The sequence below is a fragment of the Epinephelus fuscoguttatus genome, linkage group LG4, assembly GCF_011397635.1.
Source record: "Epinephelus fuscoguttatus linkage group LG4, E.fuscoguttatus.final_Chr_v1".
NCBI classification, from domain to species: Eukaryota; Metazoa; Chordata; class Actinopteri; order Perciformes; family Serranidae; genus Epinephelus; species Epinephelus fuscoguttatus.
In genome coordinates, this window is record NC_064755.1 from 46,157,523 (window position 1) to 46,182,557 (window position 25,035).

The 25,035-nt window shown below is 41.8% G+C and overlaps 1 protein-coding gene across 1 annotated transcript in view; it reads left to right on the forward strand.

Moving 5' to 3' along the window:
* Positions 1–201: 201 nt before the first annotated feature.
* LOC125887861 (voltage-dependent calcium channel subunit alpha-2/delta-4-like) overlaps positions 202–25,035 on the forward strand; it is a 174,524-nt gene continuing 149,690 nt past the window's right edge. Inside the window, exon 1 of the mRNA XM_049574945.1 lies at positions 202–561. Within this exon, the coding sequence (XP_049430902.1) occupies positions 557–561 (5 nt within the window). The 5' untranslated portion in view covers positions 202–556. The remainder of the gene's footprint in view (positions 562–25,035) is intronic.

Consider the following 25,035-nt stretch of genomic DNA (forward strand, 5'->3'; position numbering starts at 1 on the left):
TTGCTACTTTTACATAAGTAAAACATTTCAGTATTTCCTCCATTACTGTTTGTAACACTCATTATTTTTTAAAATATGTTTCAGTTTGTCTTTTAACAGTTTCTTCTTCTCCAGTTTTCAGAGTTCTTCAAATTGGTGAAACAGCGCCTCTCTTAGTTCTAACGGCAGATATGTGTTAGTCAACGACAGCGGTGAGAAAAGGTAGTGCACCCTCCCGTTCAGGTAGAGAAGCCGGTGAAACGTTACCTTCCGTTAATTAGTAAAACGGGACGATGACGTGGTCACCGGTAAGTCACCGGAAAACTGTGATGGGTCTAGAAAACAAACTTGAAGCTAATTAAAGACAGTTTCTTTTTATAAAAATCAACCTGGATGGTTGGCTAACTACTGACAGCTAACTTTAGCTAGGTTAGCGTATTTTAGCTAGTTACCGTTAAACAAGATGGCGATAACCGGAGCTCTAACCGCCACAAAACAACAAGTTCAGCGGGACATAATAACGTGGATTTGTACAAACAAACCTCCGTGAAGGACCGAAGGACAACGGCCTCTTCTAATGAGGTGAGTCTGTCTGTCTGTCTGCTAGCTTGTTTGCTGCTGGTTAAATGTCCCGCAGTGGCTCTGTGTATTTACTGGCTCAGTGCTGTAGCGTTACTGGCTGTGTCTATTTGCTGGCTGCGTCGCTAATGTTATGGACTACTGTGGAAGTAACGTTACTTACATCGTGTGTAACGTACTTTAGTAAAAACAACAAAACCACAGTGTTGAAATACTGTGTAGCAAGTCAGAGCTCTAAATTCAAAGTAAAAGTTCAAATATATTGTTATCAAAGTAGCCTAAACTTAAGTAAAGTAAAAGTAGTCATCATGCATAGATGGCTTTGGTAGGCCGTATAATTACTGGAGGATCTAACGTTATACATTAATGTGTACAGTGCTTGAGTGTATTGGAACTAAATTTGAATTAATCTATATCTGCTGGTTAGCTTGTGAATTTAACTCTGGGGATCAATAACGTGTTATCTTAAATTATATTTATACAACATTAATTTATTGATTATATTTTAGGAATGCACCATGTTGGATTTTTGTCGATATATAACAACTTACCTAATTTTAGTGAGCATCAAGTCTCGTCTGTAGTACAGTTAACATTAGCCATGTTTCCATCAGCCTGTTTAGATGCGCATCTAGAAGTATCGCATCGGAAGATTAGGATGGAAACGCCAAAATTTGAATTAAAATCCCCTGATTCGCACAAACTAAAATACGCTCGCTTTAGCTGGGTTTTGGTTGATTGGAAAAAAATGTTGATTCGCAAAACGGGGGATGGAAACAGTTATGTTCAAATTAAGTGTGATGTAGCGCACCTCTCTCCATGGTGATATCCACACTCCGGGTCGGGAAGGCAGTAATGCATTTACAAGCTGGTTGCCAACCGCCAGAAAACGTAGAAGAAGAAGAAGAAGACTTGTTTTGTGTCCGGTTCTGCGGAAAAATCGTGCAAGTTCGTAGTTTTCACCAAAGTCCGTACATTTAATGGAAACACACAGGATTCGTATTTCTTTTAATGCGCATTTCCCAATGATTCAAATCACTTTTGGATGGAAACATAGCTACTGTATTATTCATGCACGCGCTTATCGTGATGGCCCACCAGCAGATGGAGACATGAAATACAATACTTTTCAATGTATGTAATTTTCATTCATTGTGCAAAATTTAAAAAAAAACAAACAAACATGCTGATTCTGATGAGTTCATTTTAAAGCGTGGTGAAGTAGTATAAAGAAAGTAACAGGAAATGGAAATACTCAAGGAGAGTACAATATTATGGGATACCAGGGTATTTAGAAAGCCCGACGATATGATTTTCAAAATCACCAATAATACAGACACTCATCTTTCTATTAAACTCATATAGAGATGTTATATTAAAGGGCCAGGCCAGTCCCAATCAATGCTTGTCTCCATGGACCAGTTTCACTACGTGAGTCCATTATAGACCATCCATCCATCCAACTGCAGCTCTTGGAAAAAGATATTATTTTTTGTACAAATTTTCATTATTTTTTTAATGTTAACGTATGGGCACCAAACATATTTTAAAATTGTTTTATAGTTGCAAGCTTCAAAACGTTGGCGTTAGTTTCTCTCCAAAAATTTGTTTTCAAAAGATGATTTTAACCAAAATCAAATAAACCGCGTTCTGCATTGTTCATTTCCTGCCGTCTAGCGCTCGTCGCAGGGCGTGACGTCGCTCTGCCTCCACTATTTGTTGTGTGAGTTGTGGCTTGCTGCTGGTTAGCTGAGTAGCTACTATCATTCACAGTATTTTCTTCTTAGCAGCCAGTCTAGCGAAATTATGTATCGCCAAGATGATGAAGAATTTGCTTTCTATGGCGCGGCAGCGGCCATACAACCATATCTGTTCGAGCCGATGTCTATGATCTAACTTTACTGGAGCAGCCTGTTTGCATTGTCGACCACCCAGACCTAGCAAATCATTCCAACGAAGGCATACTGACAACCTTCTTCAGATCGCCACGAATAAACTGGAGTCGGAACTCAGAACCAGAGGGGCCCGCCGGTACACTTTCTAACAAGTAAGTTTTCTTACTGTGCAAAAATGGTTTTGCATTGTATGGGTGCCAGATCTGAGCTTTGATCAACACTTACGTACATTAGGCACAGTAATCTTCCCAAAACAATTGTGCGTTGTAACTATGCTAAGTGGTGGAATACGCCAGAATAATAGTTGTTATGGTTGTAGGTAGGAATACAGAGCTGGTGAGTGTTACACCAGCCTAGACACGAAGTATCTAGGCGTCTGCTACTGGAAGACTGCTGAACTTTGAATCAGTGAAGTGGAAGTGTAGGAACTGTGACCTGGTAATATGTTTGTGTTTTTGTTACAAATGGCAAACAACTTTCTATTCTATTCTAGGCCCAAGTATCCGTCTGGAGATGGGACATATACTGAATTCCAGGAATTTGAGGAAACTGAAGCAGAAATGCAGTGACTCTAATAATTGCTCTGGCAGCATTACCCCGTATGGAACGGCCATATAGTCAGACTGAGGAAGAACAGTCGATCACATTTGGCAGATGAATGACTTTTACCTTGAGATGTACTGCTTAAAATTTTAAAATGTTTACAATACCAATAAAACCATTTTGATTTCAAGTAAATGAGGATGTGAAGATGGTTGGTTAAAAAGTAGCCATTATATTTACTGAATGTAAAAGTTTACATTTCTGTGATCAGATTAGCTGACCTTTTATCTGTAAATGTCAGGGTTAGACATAAAAAAGAACAGCAAGCAATAGATAGATCATAGTGTTAAATTTAATCACTAAGCACAATTCAAATTCAATTACACTTGACATGAAATACACGCCCATGGTCATTGGACTAGCAGGGAAGTTGTTTTAAATGAGAAGAACATTTCTGTGGGGAGGAGGAGGTCATCTAAGTTCAAAAGTCTTGATAGCAGAGGGAACAAAGCACAGGGAACCATGGGGTGGTCAGGAAAACTTGCTGGGAACAGTGGGGTGGTTTTCAATATTTTATTATTGCTAAGCAGAAAAAATCCCTGAGGTACGTATTGTATTGTTACAGGTTAAACTACCCAGAAGTATATAAAGATTTTACAGTAATCTCCCCCTTTACCAACTGCAACTCCACACAATAAAATGCATTGATAATGTACTTTTACATCAATAACATTTAAAATGCAGGACTTTTACTTGTAAGAGCATATTTCAAGAGTGTGTAAAAGCAGTGGTGGAATATGTACTCAGATCTTTTACATAAATAAAAGTACAGATACTTAAGTAAAGAAGTACTGTAACAAGTAAAGTTCTTAATGAAGTGCAGCAAAATGTATAATATCTCCCCTTGAAATGTAGTTAGGTATAAGTATAAAGTAGCTGGATATTCACAAGTAAAGCACAAGTACCTCAGAGCTGTAACTTTGTCAGTTTTCACCACTGGTTATGGAGATTATATTGAGTCACTATAATAGTAATTTCCCAGTTTTGCATTTTATTTTGCACCTGTTGGAGTTGACTGGGGTTTGTGATTGTTTGTTGCCTTTACTGAAGGTTTTTTGTTGTACTTTAGATGTTGTACATTAATTAGTGATCTGAGTCCTGTAGGCCGTGTAGGCCATAGCTGTGGCTGATAACTGGGGCTGATGGAGCTTAAAAGAGTGTAATGGTAACAGAAAGTGCTAAAAATTGTCATCAAAACAAATGCATATATGCCACATCCTCAGAGGGAGCAGCTGCCTCTCTGCAGTGCCGACTTGTAGTCCATTTTTATACACTAAGCACAAGTGTGTCATGTGTTTGGTGTTTTTGATTTGAACATGAGCCTTTAAATGAGTGACTGATTGTTTCTGTGTTCACTGGTGATTTGCATCTTGTAGTACAAATATGTTTTCCAGGTTGTATAGTTTTCATTTGTCGGTGGTTTTGTGAATTTTGGTGCGTAAGGTTTCTCTCATGTGAAGTGTGTGTAGTTCTCCTAATGATCCTTCAGTTAAATCATCCCCCTGTTCAAGTGACGTTTCCCACCACAACTCATTCATCTTCATCACAGAGACACGTTTTTTCCACACAGACACGTTCAGCATTATACATCATACACTGATGATGTTTTGTCTCTGCTCATTCAGTCTAGCAGGTGGGGGGTTGGTAGACCTTAAGTTAGAGGTTTCTTCCTGTGGCCAGGGGCCCTCCAGAACAGCTGTAATGCCCCAATTATCACAGTGTCACAGGCTTCAGGTTCAAGCTTCAGGACTACAGAGGTGTTTCAGTCAGAGAGGGATTTGAACCAACAGTCTGGGTGCAGCTTGCTGTAAAGTGTCTGTGTTAAGGTGTATGAAAAGTAGGGATGTGCTGGTATTGAATTTTATTTTATGCTATTATCACAACATTCATTGAACCTAGAAACTTAATCTTTAACCTGAAATACTGCTTTCAGAGCTAACATGTAGTACAAATACTTTATACTGTGATGGCCTTTAGTGAACAGTATATTGAGCATTAACATAAAGTTAAAATATGAAATCAATAGCCAGTTGTCTACCTGGAAGTGATTGTTGTTGTTTTATCAGAGAGCATTTAAAAGGTTAAATCAGGGTTCGACACAGGCGATGGCCTGATGGCCTGGGGCCAGTAAAAAAGTATGTCTGGGAAGTTGATTGGCCCATTCAGACCAGTGACCGTTTTCTGCCAATCACAGTCACAGGACAGTTTACCTATGATGCTAACTGGCTAAAGCTAACCCTCGATATCCTAATAATTTTTTATGCCTCTGCACCGGCTATAGACGTGGCTGGAGTCATTATGTTTTGGGTTGTAAGTCCGTCCCATCCTTGTAAATAGGACAGCTCCATAAAGCCTCAAGGGGATTTCTTCAGATTTGGCACAAATGTCCACTTGGACTCAAAGATGAACTGATCTGTTTTTGGTGGTTAAGGGTCAAAGGTCAAGGTCGTTGTGACCTTGTCCGGCTCATTTTTGTAAACATAATATCTGAAGAACACCTTGAGGGAATTTCTTCCAATGTGGCACAAATGTGCACTTGGACTTGAGGATAAACCGATTAGATTTTGGTGGTTAAGGGTCAAAGGTCAAGGTCGCTGTGACTTTGCGTCCATCTCCTTCTTGAGAATGCAATATCTCAAGAACATGTTTTCACAGATAGGGATGTAAACTTTAAGAGAAACTTGACTGGTGTGTGGAGGTTAGAAAAAATGTCAAAGGAAGCGTATGAGGCTAATAAAGGAAGGAGGAGGATCCTGTCATGGAAAACACCTCACACCTGGGCGGAGGGAGGCGACCATGGCGGTATGTGCTGCTCAGTTTGATGGTGATTCCATGCCAAGGCCAATGGGGGGGTGGGGGTGGGGGCATTTTTTCAAGGGGACCAATAACGTCAAAAAGACTTCTGACGCATGCGACAAGAGCTGCCAACATTTGTAATGTGTGCTGGCAAAGTGGGTGGCAGACAACCGTCAGCTGGGCCAATTAATGTCTGGACACAATGGACCAACGATGACACAATCCAGTGGGTGGAGAAGTTCATCAGTATCACTTACCACATTGTAAAGATGCAGGTCTCCTTCACAAAATATTAATTTCATAGACAAAAGAGAAAAACTAAATCACAGTAATCAACCTGCTAATTTCTGTTGCTTTTGTGATGCAGAAACAAGAGAAACTCAATTAATGATGTAGTTGTAACTGTCAGACTCCTGCAGGTAAATACAGTCACCAACATTACGAGGGACCAACCGTAAGCAGGTCAAAGGTCAGAGCCTTGCTGCCTTTAAAACAGATATCACAGATATTCCTGTGTCTCTCTTCAGTCCACCACTGCTATGAAGAAACCTCCAATTAACTGAAGCGTAAATTCCTGCACAAAGCAGCTCCGTGGCCTCAGAACATCTCTCTTCACCCAGGACGCTATTTTAAGGAGGAATCTGGTCCCGGGGCTTAGAGGGTGTCCATAGCTCACATTCCCAACCAGAGGCACTGAAGTCTTTAGGCTTTATTTTGGGAACACACAGTTATCCGGACTCCTCGATGCCGCGCTCTGACTCTTGTTTCAGTGAAGAACTTCTCCCACACTTCCTGTTGTTACGTCATTTCATGTCTTCTGTTGATATTAATCTATGAGCTGCACAGGCTGCACATAATAATTTAGATATTCTTATAGGATGATTCTGGTTTATTACAGCTTAGGTCTTAAGATGCTGCTGCATCTTCTGTAACTGACTGTGTTAAATGGGCAGATAATACTGTTTAATATCGATCGCAGGCCCTCAAATCGCATTGAATCAAAATTGTATCGTGGCGGGCTTTGTAATATCGGCAAGTATTGTATTGTTCTCTAAAGAATTGTTATATCGTTTCGTGATGAAACTGGTGATTTACACTCCTAATGTTGATCAAAAACCAAATAAAAACAGACTTAATTAATGAATGTAGAAGTACATGAAGCATGTGAGTTAAACTGAAGAGCTGTAAACATCAGATGTTTGATGAGTGATGAGGAGACTGTAACCTTCCTCACATTAATACGTGTGTCATATTTCCATCATTTATTCCACATGGTTTTCCACTGTGTGAGTTTTGACTGGAGCACTTTTAATGGCCTCATCTTGTTGTGTCTTCTTCTTCTTCCTCTGCAGTGGTTTAATAAGACCTGACTGGAGAATTAGTTTAATTTTACCAGCTGCTTATCTTGCACAAACACCTTATTTTTTTGGCTGATTTTCTGGAAATTCAGTTAAAATTTGTCCTTCATTTGGAAACTTGACCAGTGATGGTCAATAGTTTGACTTGCAGCTGTCTGCTGGTAGAGTTGTTGGTACATTGACTTGACTTCCATCAAACTGTAGCTCCACCCACCTTGAACCTGGTCCAGTTAAACTGAGAATACATGTGTGAGTGTGCACTAGGTTCACATTAAGACTGCAGCAGTATTTATTTTCAGTGTGTGTTCATGTGTAGCTTGTATGCCATTCAGCCTGACTGTAGATGTACAGTATGTACTCTGTGTGTTGCTCAAGAGAGAAATGCAGCTTCCTGTCTTCAGCTACACCAGATAGCTTCCTCTGACGCTATTGCCTACAACTGAAAATAGTTCACCACTGAGCCAGCAGATACAGCTCTCTAATGATGCAAGGGTCAGGGTTTTTTTTAAACCTGCACCAACCCGGCTGGTTAAGAGATCCAGTTACATGATACATACATGATTACATGAGGTAACAGAAGTGCACAATTAATGTAGAGCTGCATAATTAATGGCATATTAATCACAATTTTGGCTTCCCACAATTACATGGATGGAGGATGACCGACATTTAAAATGCGTGCTCCGCTCATAGAAAACTCCCCTGATGCGCTTAACAAATCAAGCGCCTCCTAAACTAACAGCCAGCCTCCACTTTTGAAGAGCTGTCATGTTGCTGCACATGCACCTGCAGCGTCAGCCTGTGAAAACCTTGACTGAATGTTGAGACTGCAGACTGCAATAAAGAAAATCACTGTTCATCAACCATCGTCATCTGTTGCTTGAAGACTTTCACATTCAGGAGAGAACAAATCACATGCAAAGAGTGGATGAGACTTGTGTCTGCGCCTCAAAGCAACACAGCTGACTGAAACCATGAATGAGACATGAAGGCCAAGGAGAATAACAACGCCAGCGTTCCCTCCCTTAATCTTTGTCCAGCATCAACTCAGACCTCTTGGCACGCTCACTGAGTAACTTAACTTCGAACTTACTAAAGACAATTTCAAAATGTAACTCCAGTGGACCGCTGACTTTCCCTTGAACGCCACACACCACCACAGAAAAGTCCTCAAAGATGGCTGACCTGTCAGCAGGCGGCTGAGTGCTTAAGGCTGTAAGAGGAGAAAGCTCGACCCCCTCCTCGATGAAAAGCTCATTTAAAGCTCCGGGGTGCGCTACATATGGCTGCTCCATTTTTAAGAATCTCTCTTTTAACACTTGGCAGAGAAGTGCAGGAGAGCGAGCGCTGCCCTGCGAGCTCTGAGTCGGGTTATAAACGGCTCCCAGGGGCCCGCTTCCTACTGACGAGGTCCAAACTCTGCCGAGGGGGCTGTGGGTCCAGTGGGCGAGGCACCCGGGGGACGCCTCAGTACGAGCCGCAGGATTCAGGCTGGTGAAGAGCTGAAACCCAAGCATCATTGAATATTTCATCGGCCGTGCAGAGAGTCACCGCTGTTTTGGAAATGTGATAGTTTAGTGTCAAACAGTGGACTGGAGACGTGCCGGGGGACGCCAAGTTCAATGCCAAACCAGACCAGCAGCAAATAATTCAACAATGTGATGTTTACAGCTCAGTACCAAGTCAGGAGGGCAACTCTGGAATCTGATTTTCAAGATCTTTACTTCCTGATTCCACCATGAGATGCAAATTGGTTCAGAAATTGTCAGCAACAACCAGCCAAACAATTAATGGACAAGAAATGTGTTTTAGTTTAAAAACAACATGCTTATAGATAAAGTAAAATAAAAATCACACAAATTGACTTGTTGGAGAAACCTGCTGGTCTTTGTAAACATTAAGAAAGTGTTTAGATTGGAGAAATTGTCCCCTGACAGCTTTGGATTAACTTCATGAACAGGCTGGTTTATTGACGGACTCGGAAACACCGAATCTCTCCTCGGTGTCCATGACCTTCTGACTGGACGTGAACCTGTCAGATTTCTCAAAGATTTCCTCTGTTTGGCTTTACAGAGTTGACACTTCAGAGCCAGCTGGGAATTCAGATACACAAACAAAACAAGCTTCTGATCCGACTGACTCACAGACCAGGAACAACCACCTCGAGATTGGAGGAGGGGTTTCAGCAGGCCATGAGAACACAGTGACTGATCTGAATTCAGATTATTATTTTATAAACTATTTTTTAGGGAATTTTCTGCTTATATTTGATAGAATGTAGTGGACACGGTCAGAAAATGAGGAAAGAGATGGGGTGATGTGCAACAAAGGTCCCTGTTGTCAAAGGATTGTTTTAATATTTTGAACTGTAATTTATTGATAATTTACAAAAACACTGCCACACAGTAGTCCACCCCCTCCCCCAAAACAGACACACACCTGTTGATGATGTTTTTTTGTTTATGCCAAGCAGCTTTGTGTAGAATTAATATCTGTTTCCATCACATTAGTTGAGCCTTACTGAAGAACATATTTGGATTGGGTACATCCTTAGCTGCTACCTTAACAGCTAGGCATGGAAACGGTTTGGTGTCATGATTGTCTGTTCAGCATTGCCAACTAGAGTTTAAAATAAATGTTTAAATATAAGAATTTTGTAAGTGACAAAAAGGCCTCAGCAAAACTAGTTTGCATTTCTCAAAGCAAGGTATGGGTATTGGTGTCAGAACATGGTAACTGTTTTGGCGTGTTTTAATGTTTTCATCAGACCAAACGATCAAGCATGGGCTCCAGTCTTACCAGACCGTGTTGGTGTCTGGGGGGACGTCCAGGTCCAGCAGGTCACAGGCTGACCTGAAGTGAAAGCCTCCACTCAGACAGGACACCAGATATCCCGATTAACACAGAGGAGACATAAACAGCTGAGCGTCTCCTCCTCGTGTGTTCCTCAGTCTGTCTGACAGAAATGAGAGGGTTTCTTAGCGTAAATCGTGGTGAGTGTGGACGCTGCCTCTGTTTACCCTGAGGTGAGGCCAGCAGCCGGACTGAAAGCAATACCCTGACTGATGTTTACTCAACTGCTGTGTCCTAACCTTGGTACCTACGGTGGCTCCCGACATGATCCACCTTAATACTGACAAATGACTTTCTGACCAGGAAGCAGCTAGGGGGTTGTGGGTAATTAATCTGTGAGGAAGAGACTGTTGAAGTTCAGCAGTCAAATCATTGATAGTGAAGATGCTCGTTTGATTAGACGTTTGATATTAGATGCTTGCCAGAAACTAATAACATATGGACACATCATGATTATGTTATGATTTACCTTCACTCAACACTAATTTTCACTGCATAGAGCTTGAATGCATCATAATGTTACTTTGAAGAGACTCTAGAACAAAAGATAACGCAGTAAAGCTACGGCAGTGGTATGACATGGTATACACTTCCGGTCTCCTTAGTTGTTGTGGTGTGCTCTCCCTCACATCCCCCCACCTCACTGGGAAGTGCAGTAAAGGTTTTGTGGATGGATGAAATCAGATTGAAAACAATAAAACACTATATTTAGTGCAAGTTTAATGTTTGCTCCTTATTTTGTTGCTCGTTTTTATCTGCTAGCTTAATTCTGATCTCAGTCGAGTGCAAGATCACGTCAGTAGCTGCCAGATCTCATGAGAGTATGTTACCAAAACAGAGACATGTCTCCAACAAAGTTGATTTTCTCCAGGTTTGTCTGTCTGAAAAGAAAAAGCTATTTCAGTGTAAGAATGTTTAGACGGGTTGGGGCTTGTGAAAAATGAATCTAAAGTGGGCCGTCTCACCCCCAATTTCCACCAGATGCGTGTTGGTTGCGTCTGCGCTCCGGAACGGCAGCGGAGCCGATACGTTTCAATTCTAGTCAATGTGTGTGTTTCCACCGGCTGTGGCTGTGCTGCGTTCCAGCTCCGTCACAGCTGTGGCGCTCCGGAGCCCTCCGCCACAGATACGCAGGACTTCTATTTTTGCTGGACGCTGGAGCATAATGCAGCAATTCAGCACAGAGCAGATCGTGCGGGGCAGAAAGTCGTGCACAGAAACAAAATAAAACATCCAGTTAATTTTCAAAATAACATACACAGTGTTCACGGCGGATCATATTTCCCTGCACTACACCTTGAAAACGTCATAATGGGTGGAGGCAGACCTGAAGTCAACAGGTCAGAGGTTTTCAGACGTCATTTCACCCCGTTGACACCATGGACAAGGAGATGTTAATCATGGAGGTGCACCCAGATGTCCTCCTACTACTCCTCTGGTTTTGTGGTTCTGTTTATAGAAACTACATCTTGTTATATCTCGCGATTATGCGTGAATTCATGAAGTGTCGATAGTGATTGTACTGCGTCCTTTTCTCTCACAGGTGTCCTAGAGAAGATCTCTGTTCGTCCCTAACTGTGCGTTCACACCAAACGCGATGGACGCAATGTCATCGTCCGTAACGTGAGTATCGCGTCGCTTGATCACAAATGTCACCTTTTTGATCATCGCTTCGTCGCTTCAATCGCGATAACGCAACCCTCCTCCCGCAATTTTCTTCACCTCCCGCTATTTTCTCGTCAACCATGGCTGAGTTAACTACCGTAGCTGCTCTTTATCTGTTGTGGGCATCTGATTTGGATCGGAGACCCACACGCCGCCGTTGGGATGGAGTGCCTGTAGTTGGTGTCCAGGCGGGAGATCCTCGCACCGATATGGGCAAACAGGTCCTCAAACTGGGCCAGCGTCAGCCTGAAGTACCGCTGGAAATGACCGTCATTCAGACGCAGCTCTTGCAGGAGGTGATGATATTCACCCAGCTGTGTGCATTTCTGGAGGATATTGTGAACCCAGACACAGCGGCATTGTGTCAGAATTCTAACACAACAATAAAACATCAGCCACTGCCATTGGTGACTGCTGTCTCATTTGCAGATAGGCCGAAGGCAGTCAACAAGGTGAATATTGGTCGATACCGATGTTCAGCTGATGTATCAGTGTATCCTCAGTCACTTCTCATTCTGGAGTGGGGATGTACAGAGAGATGAGCTGCTGTTTTCATCCCAACGTAATGAAGTGAATCAACTCTGTTCATAAAAATTGCTTTCTATTCACAGTGTATTCTGATTTACAGAATGTCAGGCACAGTTAAAAGCCAAAAAAGTGGGTTTTCAGTCTCTTGTAATTAAGGGACATTCTCCCTCCCCCACCAAAAGAACCCACAGGATTTGTAGATTGTAGCTTTATGAAGCAACCTACAAGTTCATTCTTGACCGTGGAAGAAGCTGTATGACAAAACAAGGTCTCACTTTTAAGCCCACACAGATGACAGGTCCTATAAATGCCACAAATTAAATAAAAAGACTGCTCCTGTGTATTTATCTGTATGACAGTTGAGTAAACTTCATCATCTAATGAAGTGTCATGTATTTTAAAGCTCTGGAAAAAATAGAGTTTGGATTGTTTTTGTCAGTTGAAAATAAATGTTTGCTGCCATGTTAATTAAGGAGGTGCAGAATGGTGACTGATGCTTTAGGGTCAGAGATTTAATATCTGACATTACCTAGTACATGGCCAGACACCAGTGGCAGCAGAAGATACGATATTTGATTGAATCTGCTTTTTACCTTCAGAAATGAGTCCAACATTAAGAAGTATTCAGTGCAGAATTGTCTGACTGTTCTCAGATCAGTGTTTTCAGTTTGAGATTATAAGGGTCTTTGTCTTCAAACCTGTTGATCATCGGCTGCTCCTGATAGTTGGATGGTGGCCTTGACCTCGAGCTGACCCCCCTCCCGACCAGTTAGTGTCAGGTTTCTTGTCCAGCTACTGCAAATGAAGCAGAGGATGCTGGGACATCAGAGGAGAACCACATGGAGTGTCTCACTCTGGCTTATGCCGCAAGGAAAAACAAAGCCTTACAGAATGATCTCTTGTAATATTAAATGTACACAACTTCTTAAATGTCTAAATTCAGCTGGACTCATGAATCTGTCTTAAAGCAGGTGATGATGCAGTACGTTCACATGTTAGCAGTTGTTGTGAGGTATCTTCCTGTGGACTTGTCTCTTCCTGGATGTGAACACATTTTCAGCACAACTTAACGCTAACTGCTAAACTGTCAGTTACAAAGGTCAAAGGTCACTCATGATGAAAAGAGAGTGAGGAGACAGTAGAGGGGAAAGGGTCATTTTCTCAAATTTCTCAAATTTAAGTTGATCAATTGTAAATATTTGACTCGTGTTCTCTGTATCGCTCCCTGTTACTCCAGCAGCCCACTGTATGGCTGCACAATGTTTTTATTGTCATCCTGATGTGAACCGATGGGAAACACACTGCAAAAGACTGCGCTAGATGTAGTTAAAAGAGAGCAACAGTAGAAAACTAAACTTTAAAATATAACTACCTTTATTTTTTCACGAGTGCTTTTTGTATTCAGTTAAAAATTTCTTCAAGAAAAGACTGTTGGAAACAATTTACTTTTATTTTTTAATTTAACAAGCAATTGATTGTATTTTATCAGCAGGAGCAGCAGGAAGTGGGGACTGAATACATTTTAATATCTGTGTAGTTATTGCAATATATAATATCGTTATCATGATATCCAACAATGTTATCGCATATCTTCCTTGTATCCTGCAGCTCTACAGCTCACAGCCCTTTTTATTTGTTGTTGGTCATGTTAGGGACCGTACACACAACATGCCTTTAACCGCTTGGAAAACACGAGGTTGGGTGCTGGACACCACTGTTGTGCCTTCTCTGTGCCAATTTTTAAGGGCGTGGAGGCAGGTTGTGTCTGAGGTTGCTAAGCGACGATAAGCAGTGTTGTAGTATAGCCTACATACCTGAAATCCTGAGTGCAGAGCTGATCTTCTTCCAGGTAATTTGTGTGTATTAGACCAAACATATCATCAGTGGGACAGATGTAAAGAACTTCTTCTTTACGGAAGAAGGAAAAGATATCTGCCTGTTGTGATTGGTTGTTCCTCATCACATGACATGCAGTGCACCGTGCTGCGATCCAAAAGTTAAACTTTGTTTATCTCAGGGCGCAGCCATCAAGAGGCGCTTGGGAATGCATGTGTGCTGCTCTGGTGTTGCTTTGGCGTTTGAGCGTCCTGCCACGCGTCTATATTGAAAACAATGAATTTGACGCAGCATGCGTACAGCCCCTCAGTAAAGATGTGTGGGTTTTGTCCATTGTCCTGACTGAGTCTAGTGAGGCAGGAGCCTACTGAGAAAGCTGGTTGTATATTTGGTAGTTTGTGCCCGTTTGTAGTGAAGGACGTTTGTTTGGACTTATGGTACAGTCTCCATTTTTAATGCTGATGGGAATGGTTATTTTCCAACTGGGGAAACAGTCGACAACAACGGAAGACCCACTGTATTTAAATCAGGCAGCAATTAATCAAAGTCAACATGAATCTGAAATCTAGATTGAGATATCCATTGTATGTTATCCTGCTGTTCAGTTCATATTAAAGAAACCTACATACACACACACACACACACACACACACACACACACACACACACCTGTCTCTCTGTACTGACCTGTGTCTTGAGAACACATCAGTCGTTGCCCTCTGCCTCCTTCAGACCACATCAGCACTTCTTCCTGCAGGAGGTGACATGGACATGTTCAGAGGTGTTGAGGTCACTTCCTGAGGACCAAGTGTCGTGCCCTGTCACTGCATCATCTGGCCAATCACTTCACATCTTGTTCCTCATCCACTCACCTGGTTAAAGGACCATGACGTTGTGTTTTTGGTCTTTTACACTCCACCTGTCTGATGAGGTCTCAGCTCAGGTTGATGGAAGATTGGTCACTTCAGCAGCTGCCTCCTCAAAACCTGCACTGAACATCTACAGTGGAAGAAGCCTCGCTAGCTGAGAGCCATACAATACATATTCTGGGAGCGCAGTTAAAAAGGCCTCGTGTAATGTAATATTTCATAAACAATAAGAGTATCAGTAAAAAAACGGTAAAAGATAAACATTGTTTTTTCTTCCCCCATTTGTGGCGCCCCCTATGGATGATGGCGCCCTTAGCATTCCCCTATACTGCCTATGCCACGGGTCGGCACTGACTCTGCATCACACTAAATCTGAATAGCCTCAAACTGTGATAGACTCCCTTGATACTTTTATATTTGTGCCTGTGCTACAACCCTTTCCACCTCTGCAGCACCAGAGCTATGTGCAAAACAAGTTAATATACAGCCCTGCTGTCTGTGTGTGTTGAATTGTGATAACACAAGAAGTCATATCTGATCTTTTTTCTTGGTATGGTTATGTGTAGAATAAGTGTGTGGACCAACACACACCCTGCTGTTCCTTGGTCCAGCCATATTTAGGCTGCACTGCTTCCTCACCGAGGCCTAACTGTCAACTAAACTGTGCACAGCAGAACTGACCAGTGTTATTTCTGTGGATACAGATTGTTTGTACACATTGAGACAGTTCAGCCTCAGGCCCGTGTTGCTGGATGTAAGCTAACACTGTTTTAGTGAAACCTGTGTCTGGTCCCAGCAGGCTCTTTACACGTCCAGCTGCTAACTGCACGATCAGACCCAGAATTATGTTTCCTTGTTGTTGAATCTATATGGAGTCTTTTCTTCTGCCACAGTGGGACTGAAGGAATGGTGTTTACTGCACAGAGCCAACTGGACTGTACTGCTGACACACACACACACACACACACACACACACACACACACACGCAACACACAAGCTGTGTTTCATACAGTTCATGTCATAATCTTAATTTCCCAGGTTTTATTATTTTCTGTATTTATTTACAAGTAAATCTGACTTTACTTGATCCCCGCCACTCGATATTTCCAGCCTCACACACACACAAACACACACCCCCACACACACACACACACTCACACTCACAGGACAACACCCCCACCCCTCAGCCTCCCCACCCACTCCCTCATTGGCCAATCGTGTCGTCACGGAGACAACAGCTGTCTCCAGGATGAAGAAGCTACTTTGAGGGTGCCAGCCAGTCTGCAGGCCTGCAACTGGAGAGTCCCATGGGTCCCTCATGGCCTTCAAAACACACACACACACTCTTTCTCTCTCACACACACACACACACACTGGCAGTACAGCGGGATTAGCGCCCTCTAGAGACAACAGGGTTTTTTCCTCTGCAGGGAACATTGTGTTCGTCCTTCAGTGTTTGTCCTCAGTGAAGCGTGAAAGCCTTAATAAGTCTGAAACCACAAGATCAGATTAAACTAATATCGATCATATTGTGAAGAATGTTCATACAAAGCCATTTTTGTTAAGTGTCTTTATACAAAGGGATTTGCATTGATTGTGTTATCACGGAAGTCATGCTCAGATGAATTTAGAAAATAATCTCTGTGCTTTTCATTTAAATAACAGAAGCAAATTTCATGCAGAATCAGTGCAAATGAACCGTGAAATTACGCATCACAGAGAGACTTACCGTCACCACAAGAGTCTTTTAAATGAAGCAGTTTCCTGTACCCATCAGGGAACTGCTGGAAGAAACACATAGAAATGATGTATGTGATATAGTTATGCAATATGGAAAAAATTTACATTTTAAACTCTAAACTAAACATCCCTCTAGAGAAGATGAAGTTGTAAAGAAGAAGATGAAAAAGTGTCTCAAAAACTATACACCAAGTTTATTTGACATTTGCTGTAATATCCATGTTTCTCCGAGTTGATTTCCATCACACATCATTTCTGTTCACGTTTTAAATTCCTGTCTCGATGTGAAAATGATGTCATCATATCGAGTGCAAACTGCTCTAAATTCACAGATCTGCTTTCTTGAGTTTCCCAGAATCCCTCCCTGTCACAGACTGCACACACACACCCATGTTTTCATGGTGCCACCTTTTAATATTTCATGTTCACCACATCATACTGTGCTTCTCAGTTAGTTGCAGCTGTAAAGTTATTTTTTTGTCAAATAGATATTATAAGTTTTTAATTAAACGAATGACTCAATACAAAAAATACGTGCTAATTTAAAATAAGCAGGCACATAATCTTAAATAATCTAATTAATGGAGCTTTACTGTATTAAATAAAAGTGTTTTGTTGAAAGTGTACTTCTTACACAACACACACACACACACACACACACTGCTGACTCACTGAACGAGCTTTGTGTGTGTGCGCGTGTGTGTGTTGCATGTGTTGTTTTGGGTCGACTGCAACTGTCAGGACAACGACCCGTCTAATCTGCACCTGCCACTGACACAGCAAATGTACGTCTACACACACCCACCCACACACACACACACACACACACACACACACACACACACACACACACACACACACATTCATACAGTGGGCCTACATAAGAGACAGACGGAGCCGAGCGTCCGACTGACCAACTGCAGGGCATGATGGGAAACTGACCGGCAGCTAGCTGATACTTTTACTAAGATAACTGATGCTTATTTGGGACAATATATTTCTTCCTTTCCTTCCTTCTTTCCTTATTTTGTTTGTCTTTCTATTCTCTTTCTTTTCCTTTACCTATCTCATCCTTCCCTCACCTTCTTCTCTCATTTCCTGTCCTCATTTTCTTCCTCCCATTCGTATACACGTATATGTAAGCTGAAAGAGTTCAGAGGCTTGTTTTGGTCGAAATGTAAGAAAGAATCATCAGATAAAAAAATCTCAAACACACACAAGGTCTATTAAAACTGTCCAAATCGTCTCTCTCTGTCTCTTTATCTGTGTCTCTGTCATCTCATTCACAAAAACCACACACACTCTCACTGTAACCGCACACTCGTGGCTGGACGTTGATTGACAGGCGGGGCAGGTGTGGCTGATCTGCAGCAGCGCCCCACCTGTCGATCCGACCCCCTTCGTGCCCACAAACACACACACACACCCCTTACACCACCCCCTCGACCCCTGACCCCGTGACCAACTTCCTATCCCCGTGGGCACAGTAACGACCCCCCCAACCTCCCCCCGCCAGTCGCCCCTGGCAACCGTGACCCAGGCCACGGCTGCAGCTTCATAAATAAAGCTGCGGCTGTACCTGCCCGCTGCGGCCCACCACTGCTGTTTACAGGCTCCCCCGTCACCCATGACCTTTGACCTCTGCACCCACCTCACCCCCATGGTGACACCACTGGGGAGCCACAGACACCGTTGCTGTACAGGAAGGCCTTTAGTTTGTCCTGTCTTATTTATACTTTATATTTTCTGTAGGAATAATCTGTGCTGGTTCATCTGTCCTTAAATATCCTGAACTAATAGAAGAAATTCAGTCTAAGTGTTTTGTGTTTATTGAGCTTAAAACCAACTGAAAGCACTGTTGTGTGTTTGAGGTCAGACTGGAGACATAATCACTGAAAACGTGTGATTACTTGCTGTATTCCTACATTTGTACTATTCAAACAGAAAACACGTTTTATATTGCGACATTAACTGGAAATGACATAAAATACATCCAACAGCAAGTTGATATTAGCGACGGTCATTTACCAGAAACTTTACTACTGTACTTTTCAGTGCACGGGTCTAGGGCTTTTATTGTGAAAGGTCAGAATGGAAGGAGTGAAGCTAATGCACTGCTGCTGACAGTGTGGGAGGCATTAAGAGTTTGCCATCTTGGTTCAGACTACAGAGCCTCCATGCTAATATTTTATTACCTTCATAAGTATGGGTGCAACAGTAGCAGTCCAGCTGCAAGTGATATAATTACACCACCTAAATTACACCAAAAGGTGGTACAGATTCTCAGCATAGTTTACTATTACATGACTATTGTGGTACAGATATTTACCCACCAGTGTGACAGATATCTCTCTGATATGTACTCGCCACTCACTTGAGAAAATCGACCCACATTTGGTGCTTGGCGAGTGTTAATTTTGGACCTTGAGCTGCCACCTTATTTAGGTTTTTGTAGCGAAATTAGGAGGTGTTGTTTAGACAAGGCGTCATTTTAATTCCATGAATCAGTTGTTGCTCTTCAATTGAGGCACTTTCAGAGCATAAATCGAAACAAGGTGTCAAGAGTTCAGTTTAAAATACCTGCACAGACAAACTCATTTGGTGCTGACACGAGCTCGCATCACATTTAGTTAGGACATGTTGTCACAGAGAGTTATTTTCATTACATAGACATTTGGACAGAAGAGATTTAAATATGTCAGACTTCAACAGATTTTTCTGGAAACCCTGGCTCTGATACATCAGTGGTGTCAAACTGTCAATATCAGGTGAAATCAGCTTTAAAACAAAGGCTACTTGTGGTGGGTCGCTCAGTTTCTTTTGGCAGAAAGGGCAAAAACTGACTGAGATTAACAAAAAATACTAATATTTGAAACTGGATTTAACTAAAACTATAAATTTGTTTCAAGAGACTAGTCTTTTGACCACTCTGTGTGCTTTCACACTACTTGATACATTCACCTGAACACACACACATTCATACACTGATGGCTGAGGCTACCGTACACGATGCCACCTGCTACTCAGTCAATTTGGCGGTTCAGTATCCTGCCTAAGGATACTTCGACAAGTGGAGTAGACGAGCCAGGAATTGAACTGCTCGTTTGTTAACTATTTGGAAGATTGGCAGATTGAGCGGTAGCAGATGACCTCCTGAGCTGTAGCTGCTCAACTTGTACAGTTGGTTTTCACATGTAATGGGAATCGTACCCGAATACACATGAGCCATACTAGCAACCATTTCTTCAAGTGTACTGACAGATCGTGCCAGAATTAACCGCCAGCCTCCAGAGCAGCTTCAGTCTCTGGAGACATGAACAGACAGAGTTGTTGTCTAAAGGTTGTTTCCAAAGACGGCAGCATCTTTAACCTCCATAAAGTCTCTGTGTTCTGGCTCTGAGTCGTCGTCATTGAGCTCATTACCGTCCCGACAGTAAACTGGAAAGAATGTCTCTGTCGGAGCGCTCGGCCTCTTTACCGTGCAGAATCGGTGAGGTAATCCTTGTTTTTAACAAGCGCTGACTCTACTCCCAAAGCATGAGGGTGTTTCACAGCGATGAGTAGTAACTGCAGAGAAAAGACAAACTGCTGGGCCAGATTATTCTCCAGAGTCCCACAGACGGGAGGCTTTTACTGTGATTCATGTGCCGAGACTGATGGATATCCTCACATATACAGTACGTACATACACAGGGCATACTGTGTTCATCCACAAGGGTGGCATCGGGGTGTCCTCTGGCCCTCAAACGTCTGAAATTTAAAGTTGTTTAAAAGGAGTGATATGTCTTAAAACCAGACTATCGTGTATTTTCTTTTGTCTACTCTTAATTTGCCTTTAAATGTTCTCCGGTCCTTTCCCTGATTATTGTTTTAAAGCTTTCATTTGCTCTCTTCAATAAGAAACAGGCTGTTTTTCACATATTACTTTTTGAAATTAACCTTAAATCCATAAAATGACAAAACTGTCCTAGCACAAAAGGTGCAACCAACAATTACTGTCATTATCGACTGATGTGAAGAATATTTTCCTGAATAATTAACTTATTGTTTAGTTTAGAAAATTGTCTAGAAAATACTAATTATCTCCATCTCAAGTTCCCACAGTCTAATTTTAGAGCCCCACTTCAGCTACTGTCGCCTTCTGTTTTTCGGTTCATGTTCTTTCTCAAGCAGAGGATGGGGGTGTGGTTAATTGTGGGATGTAATCCGTTACTATGGCAACCAGATTAGGGCTGTACCTGACTCAGGATTATATCAGTCGAATGATATTTGGCTGTTCGGGCTCAGCGAGACGTTCAGAGTGACAGTGACATTCACTTAATATAGTGAACAAGCTAACTACACTTACGACTGATCAGAAATGTGCAACAACATTTTTTGCCCACACTAGATATCAAACAAAAGCCACAGCCTGTGTCGTATTAAGTTGCTGTGAGCTGTAAATTCACCACTTCTAAGCAGAGGGCAGGAGATAATGTTATCTTGGAGCCTGACCGCACAAAGCCTCTTTACCTCCAGGCAGCATCCTCTGTGTCCACAGCTGCCTGTATTGAAGAGCAGCGTGAAAGTGGAGAGAGCTCACGCTGCAGCGAAATGTGCGGACCAAACTGTTCCCAGAAGTAGCCGACACTGCACACTGACTTGCAATTAAAAACAACAAAAGAGGACTGCAGGACGAAGCAGTCTCAGTCGACTGAGGGGTCTCTGACTGAGGATTTCAATCTCTGACTTTCAGGGGGCAGCCCTAAACCACACTGCCATTCTAGTGTACGTGTCAAACAGTAGCACAGATAGAGAGTGGTCAGTCTTAGTAAATTATGAGGTGGAGGATTTTTCATCACCTCCTTCATCAAGGGAAAGATATGTGAATATGAATCTAATGTTAGCTGGAATTCATTTACTTCTGAACAATGATCATCTTCACAATTTAACTGATAGCTGATATGGGCAACTAATTTGTTCGCTAGCTTCCATAACAAACCCTGTCTGCATTTGTTTTGGCCAGGAACAATCCTATACAATCCCAAAGTGGAGCTCATCGTCTTTTTTTGCCTGTGACTCACACAACCCTATGCTGCATGTGCGGCCAATAAAGAGATATATTCCGCAGGACAACTGCTCCGCAAAGTCCGCATCCGTTAAGTTGGCTGCAGTGCCGCTAAAATACAAAATAAGTTGACTTGCTAGCTCACAGCAGTTTCATCGGTTTGTTGCTAAGACGCATAGAAGCATGACAGTGCACCTGCACAAACCTGGAGGTAGACTGATGACCTGCAGCTTTTACTGCAGTCATATGACACCTTCCTGTTTTGGCAGTGACCTTCTTTTCGTAACTTTAAGCACAAAATTATTTGTCAAAATATATGATATATATATATATATATATGTATACATATATATATATATATATATATATATCTCATATATCATATATTTTTATATCTCATATATCATATATTTTTATATATATACATGTGTATATATATATCTATATATATATATATAGATAGATAGAGAGAGAGAGAGAGAGAGAGAGAGATAAGGTCAAGCATATTTCCTAGATTCCTTGTTTGAAAATACCAAAATATGCTAAACTTAAAATCACACGATGGCTTGACAGCTCTAATAGCTGGGCCCATAAACATTTCTGGACATTAAAATTGGGAGAAAAGACTGAGAAACTTTCACTGTCCTAAAATTTTATATGATTTTATATCTAGAAATAGAACAGCGCCCTGACAGTGTTGTTCACCTGTTACACAATCAGTTCAATTAATTTTTGGTAAAACTGTCTTTGAACTCAGTTTTAAACCAAATACAGTGAAACGTGTTATAAATCATGTACCAATATGACTGCATGTGTCGTGTTTTCAGTCTTCCTCACGCTGATGTGGCCTCTTCTTCTTCTTCACTTTATGTTTAGAGTCATTCGATCCTCTCTAAGAAAAGCTCCTGGAAATATCGCCTGAAGTTTTGTCGCAGAACCAAGAAAGCACCCAGAATGCTGAGCGAGCTTCACCTTGGCTCACATGTTTTTTTAGGGGTCGTGACGGTCTCGGCCTGGCATGCCGCGGCCCCGCTGACCTGCAGGCGCTCGCCCCGCGAGAGATTAACCAACCACGCCCGGAAAAGACGTGTGAAATTGTGACGGGCACGAAAATAAAATGACAAAGTTTGCGAGGCTGTGCGTGGAGGAGCGTGTTAGCTGTTGGCACGCACACCGCTGTGTAAGCCGATATGTGTGTGTGTGTGTGTGTGTGTGTGTGTGTGTGTGCTGATGCCCTGTCAGTGGACGGGCCAACTGCGAGGCGGGTGTGAGTCAGTGGGTTTTCAGCCGCAGAGAGCTGTGATCACGGCTGATAGCAGGTGCTCTGAGTGGGAAACACGATCGGCTCAACACACTGCAGCTGTATGCTTTAATTGATTAGAGTGAGTTTTATGACAGTAAGGCCTCAGGCATGCAGCCGCAGCCAAAAATCAGACGGTAGCTCTCAATACCAACACTCCACTCCCAAAATGCTCTGCGCCCACTCTAAACTCTGAAATGTAAATGATGAGAAATGACTGGAAGGTTTCTGAGAAAAGTGTGAGCCATGATGAGACCTCACCACGTTTCATTGATGCTTAGGAGAGGATTAATGGAAAGGTTATGAATTTTAAAATGACTTTTATCTCAAGGTCAAAGCAAGTTATGGGGGAAAGGATAACTTCCATCTTGTAGAGGAGTTTAGATCAGGCCAGAGCTAAATTAACCCACTCTTAACATTACACCATACTTTCAGTTCAGCCTTCTAACATTTTGTTTCAGTATGTAGGACTGTTGTATTTCATAGATTTCTCCAAAACGGGCATTTAAGAAATTATTGATTTGTGTTATGCCTCTGCACTGTGACGTTGTGAAAATCGTGACCAGAGGCATTATGTTTTGGGGTTTTCTGGTCGTCCCATTCTCGGTAGCATTATATCTAAAGGAATTTCTTTAAATTTGGGACAAATGTCCACTTGGACTCAACAATGGACTGATTACATGTTGGTGGTCAAAAGTCAGAGGTCAAGGTAACCTCGTCTGTCTCATTCTTGTGAAAGCGATATCTAAAAAAGGAGGAGAGAATTTCTTTAAATTTGGCACAAACATCCACTTTGGGTCAAGGATGAACTGGTTAGAATTTGGTGGTCAAAGGTCAAAGGTCACTGTGACCTTACATTGGTCTCATTCTCATAAGCGCAATACCTCAAGAACATGTTAAGGGAATTTCTTTAGATTTGACACAAACATCCACTTTGAATCAAGGCTGAACTGGTTAGAATTCGATGGTCAAAGGTCAGGGTCGCTGTGACCTTGTCCTTTGCATTCTCCTGAACCTGATGTGTCTTGAGGGAGTTTCCTCAAATTTGGTACAAACCTTCACTTGAACTGAAGGATAGTTTCATTGGAATTTGGTGGTCAAAGGTCAAGGTCACTGTGATATCCCGAAACATGTATTGGCCATAACTCAAGAGGTCATACAGTAATTATGACAAAATTTCACTGAAATGTCTAATAAGATAAAATGATGAAGTGATGACATTTTATATTCAAAAGGTCAAAGGTCAACTTCACTGCGACATCATAATGTTCTCCCAAAAACACTTTTCCGGTCATTATTTAACGTCATATCAGAAGGGGAGACATTTGGTCAGATACTGAATTGGTGACTCTAATCTTGAAACTGTGCTGATTGTATAGATCTTCTGTGTGTGAAGCATCCATGTTTTCACTGACATGGATGGAGACTGTAACTGCTTGACTGGTTTGTGGAGGCGCACAACCACAAGGCAGTAATTCTAGTTTAAATGTATTTATTACAAGATGTACTTTTGTAGGCTCCTTTTGTGAGTTCAACAATCAGAGCTAGAGCGTTAATGTTCAAAGAAACTGGTAAAAATCTCTGAATCTACACTAAAAAGGGCATCGGATTGGTTAAGGTTAGTGCTGTTTTATTAATAAAGTTTCTAACTTCGATACAATACCTTGAAAAATAATGATATTCAATATCACTTTCGAAAAATTGACGTTGAGGGCATATATTTTTTATTTAAAGATAAACAAGATAACCGTGCTATAACGTGGCAACAACGACTTTTCTTTACTTTGTTTTTAGCAGAGAGCAGCAGAATGACTGTAGTAAACATTAATAATATGAGAGAGTGAGAACGTACAGCTGGTACCAGTCTGTCGATACTGTAGAGAATTAGTATTGAAACTGTTTAAATATTCAAAATCAGTATTCATCAGTAAGTCAATATTTTTGACAACACTAGTTGAGGATTTAGAGGTGATACATAGCCCTAGT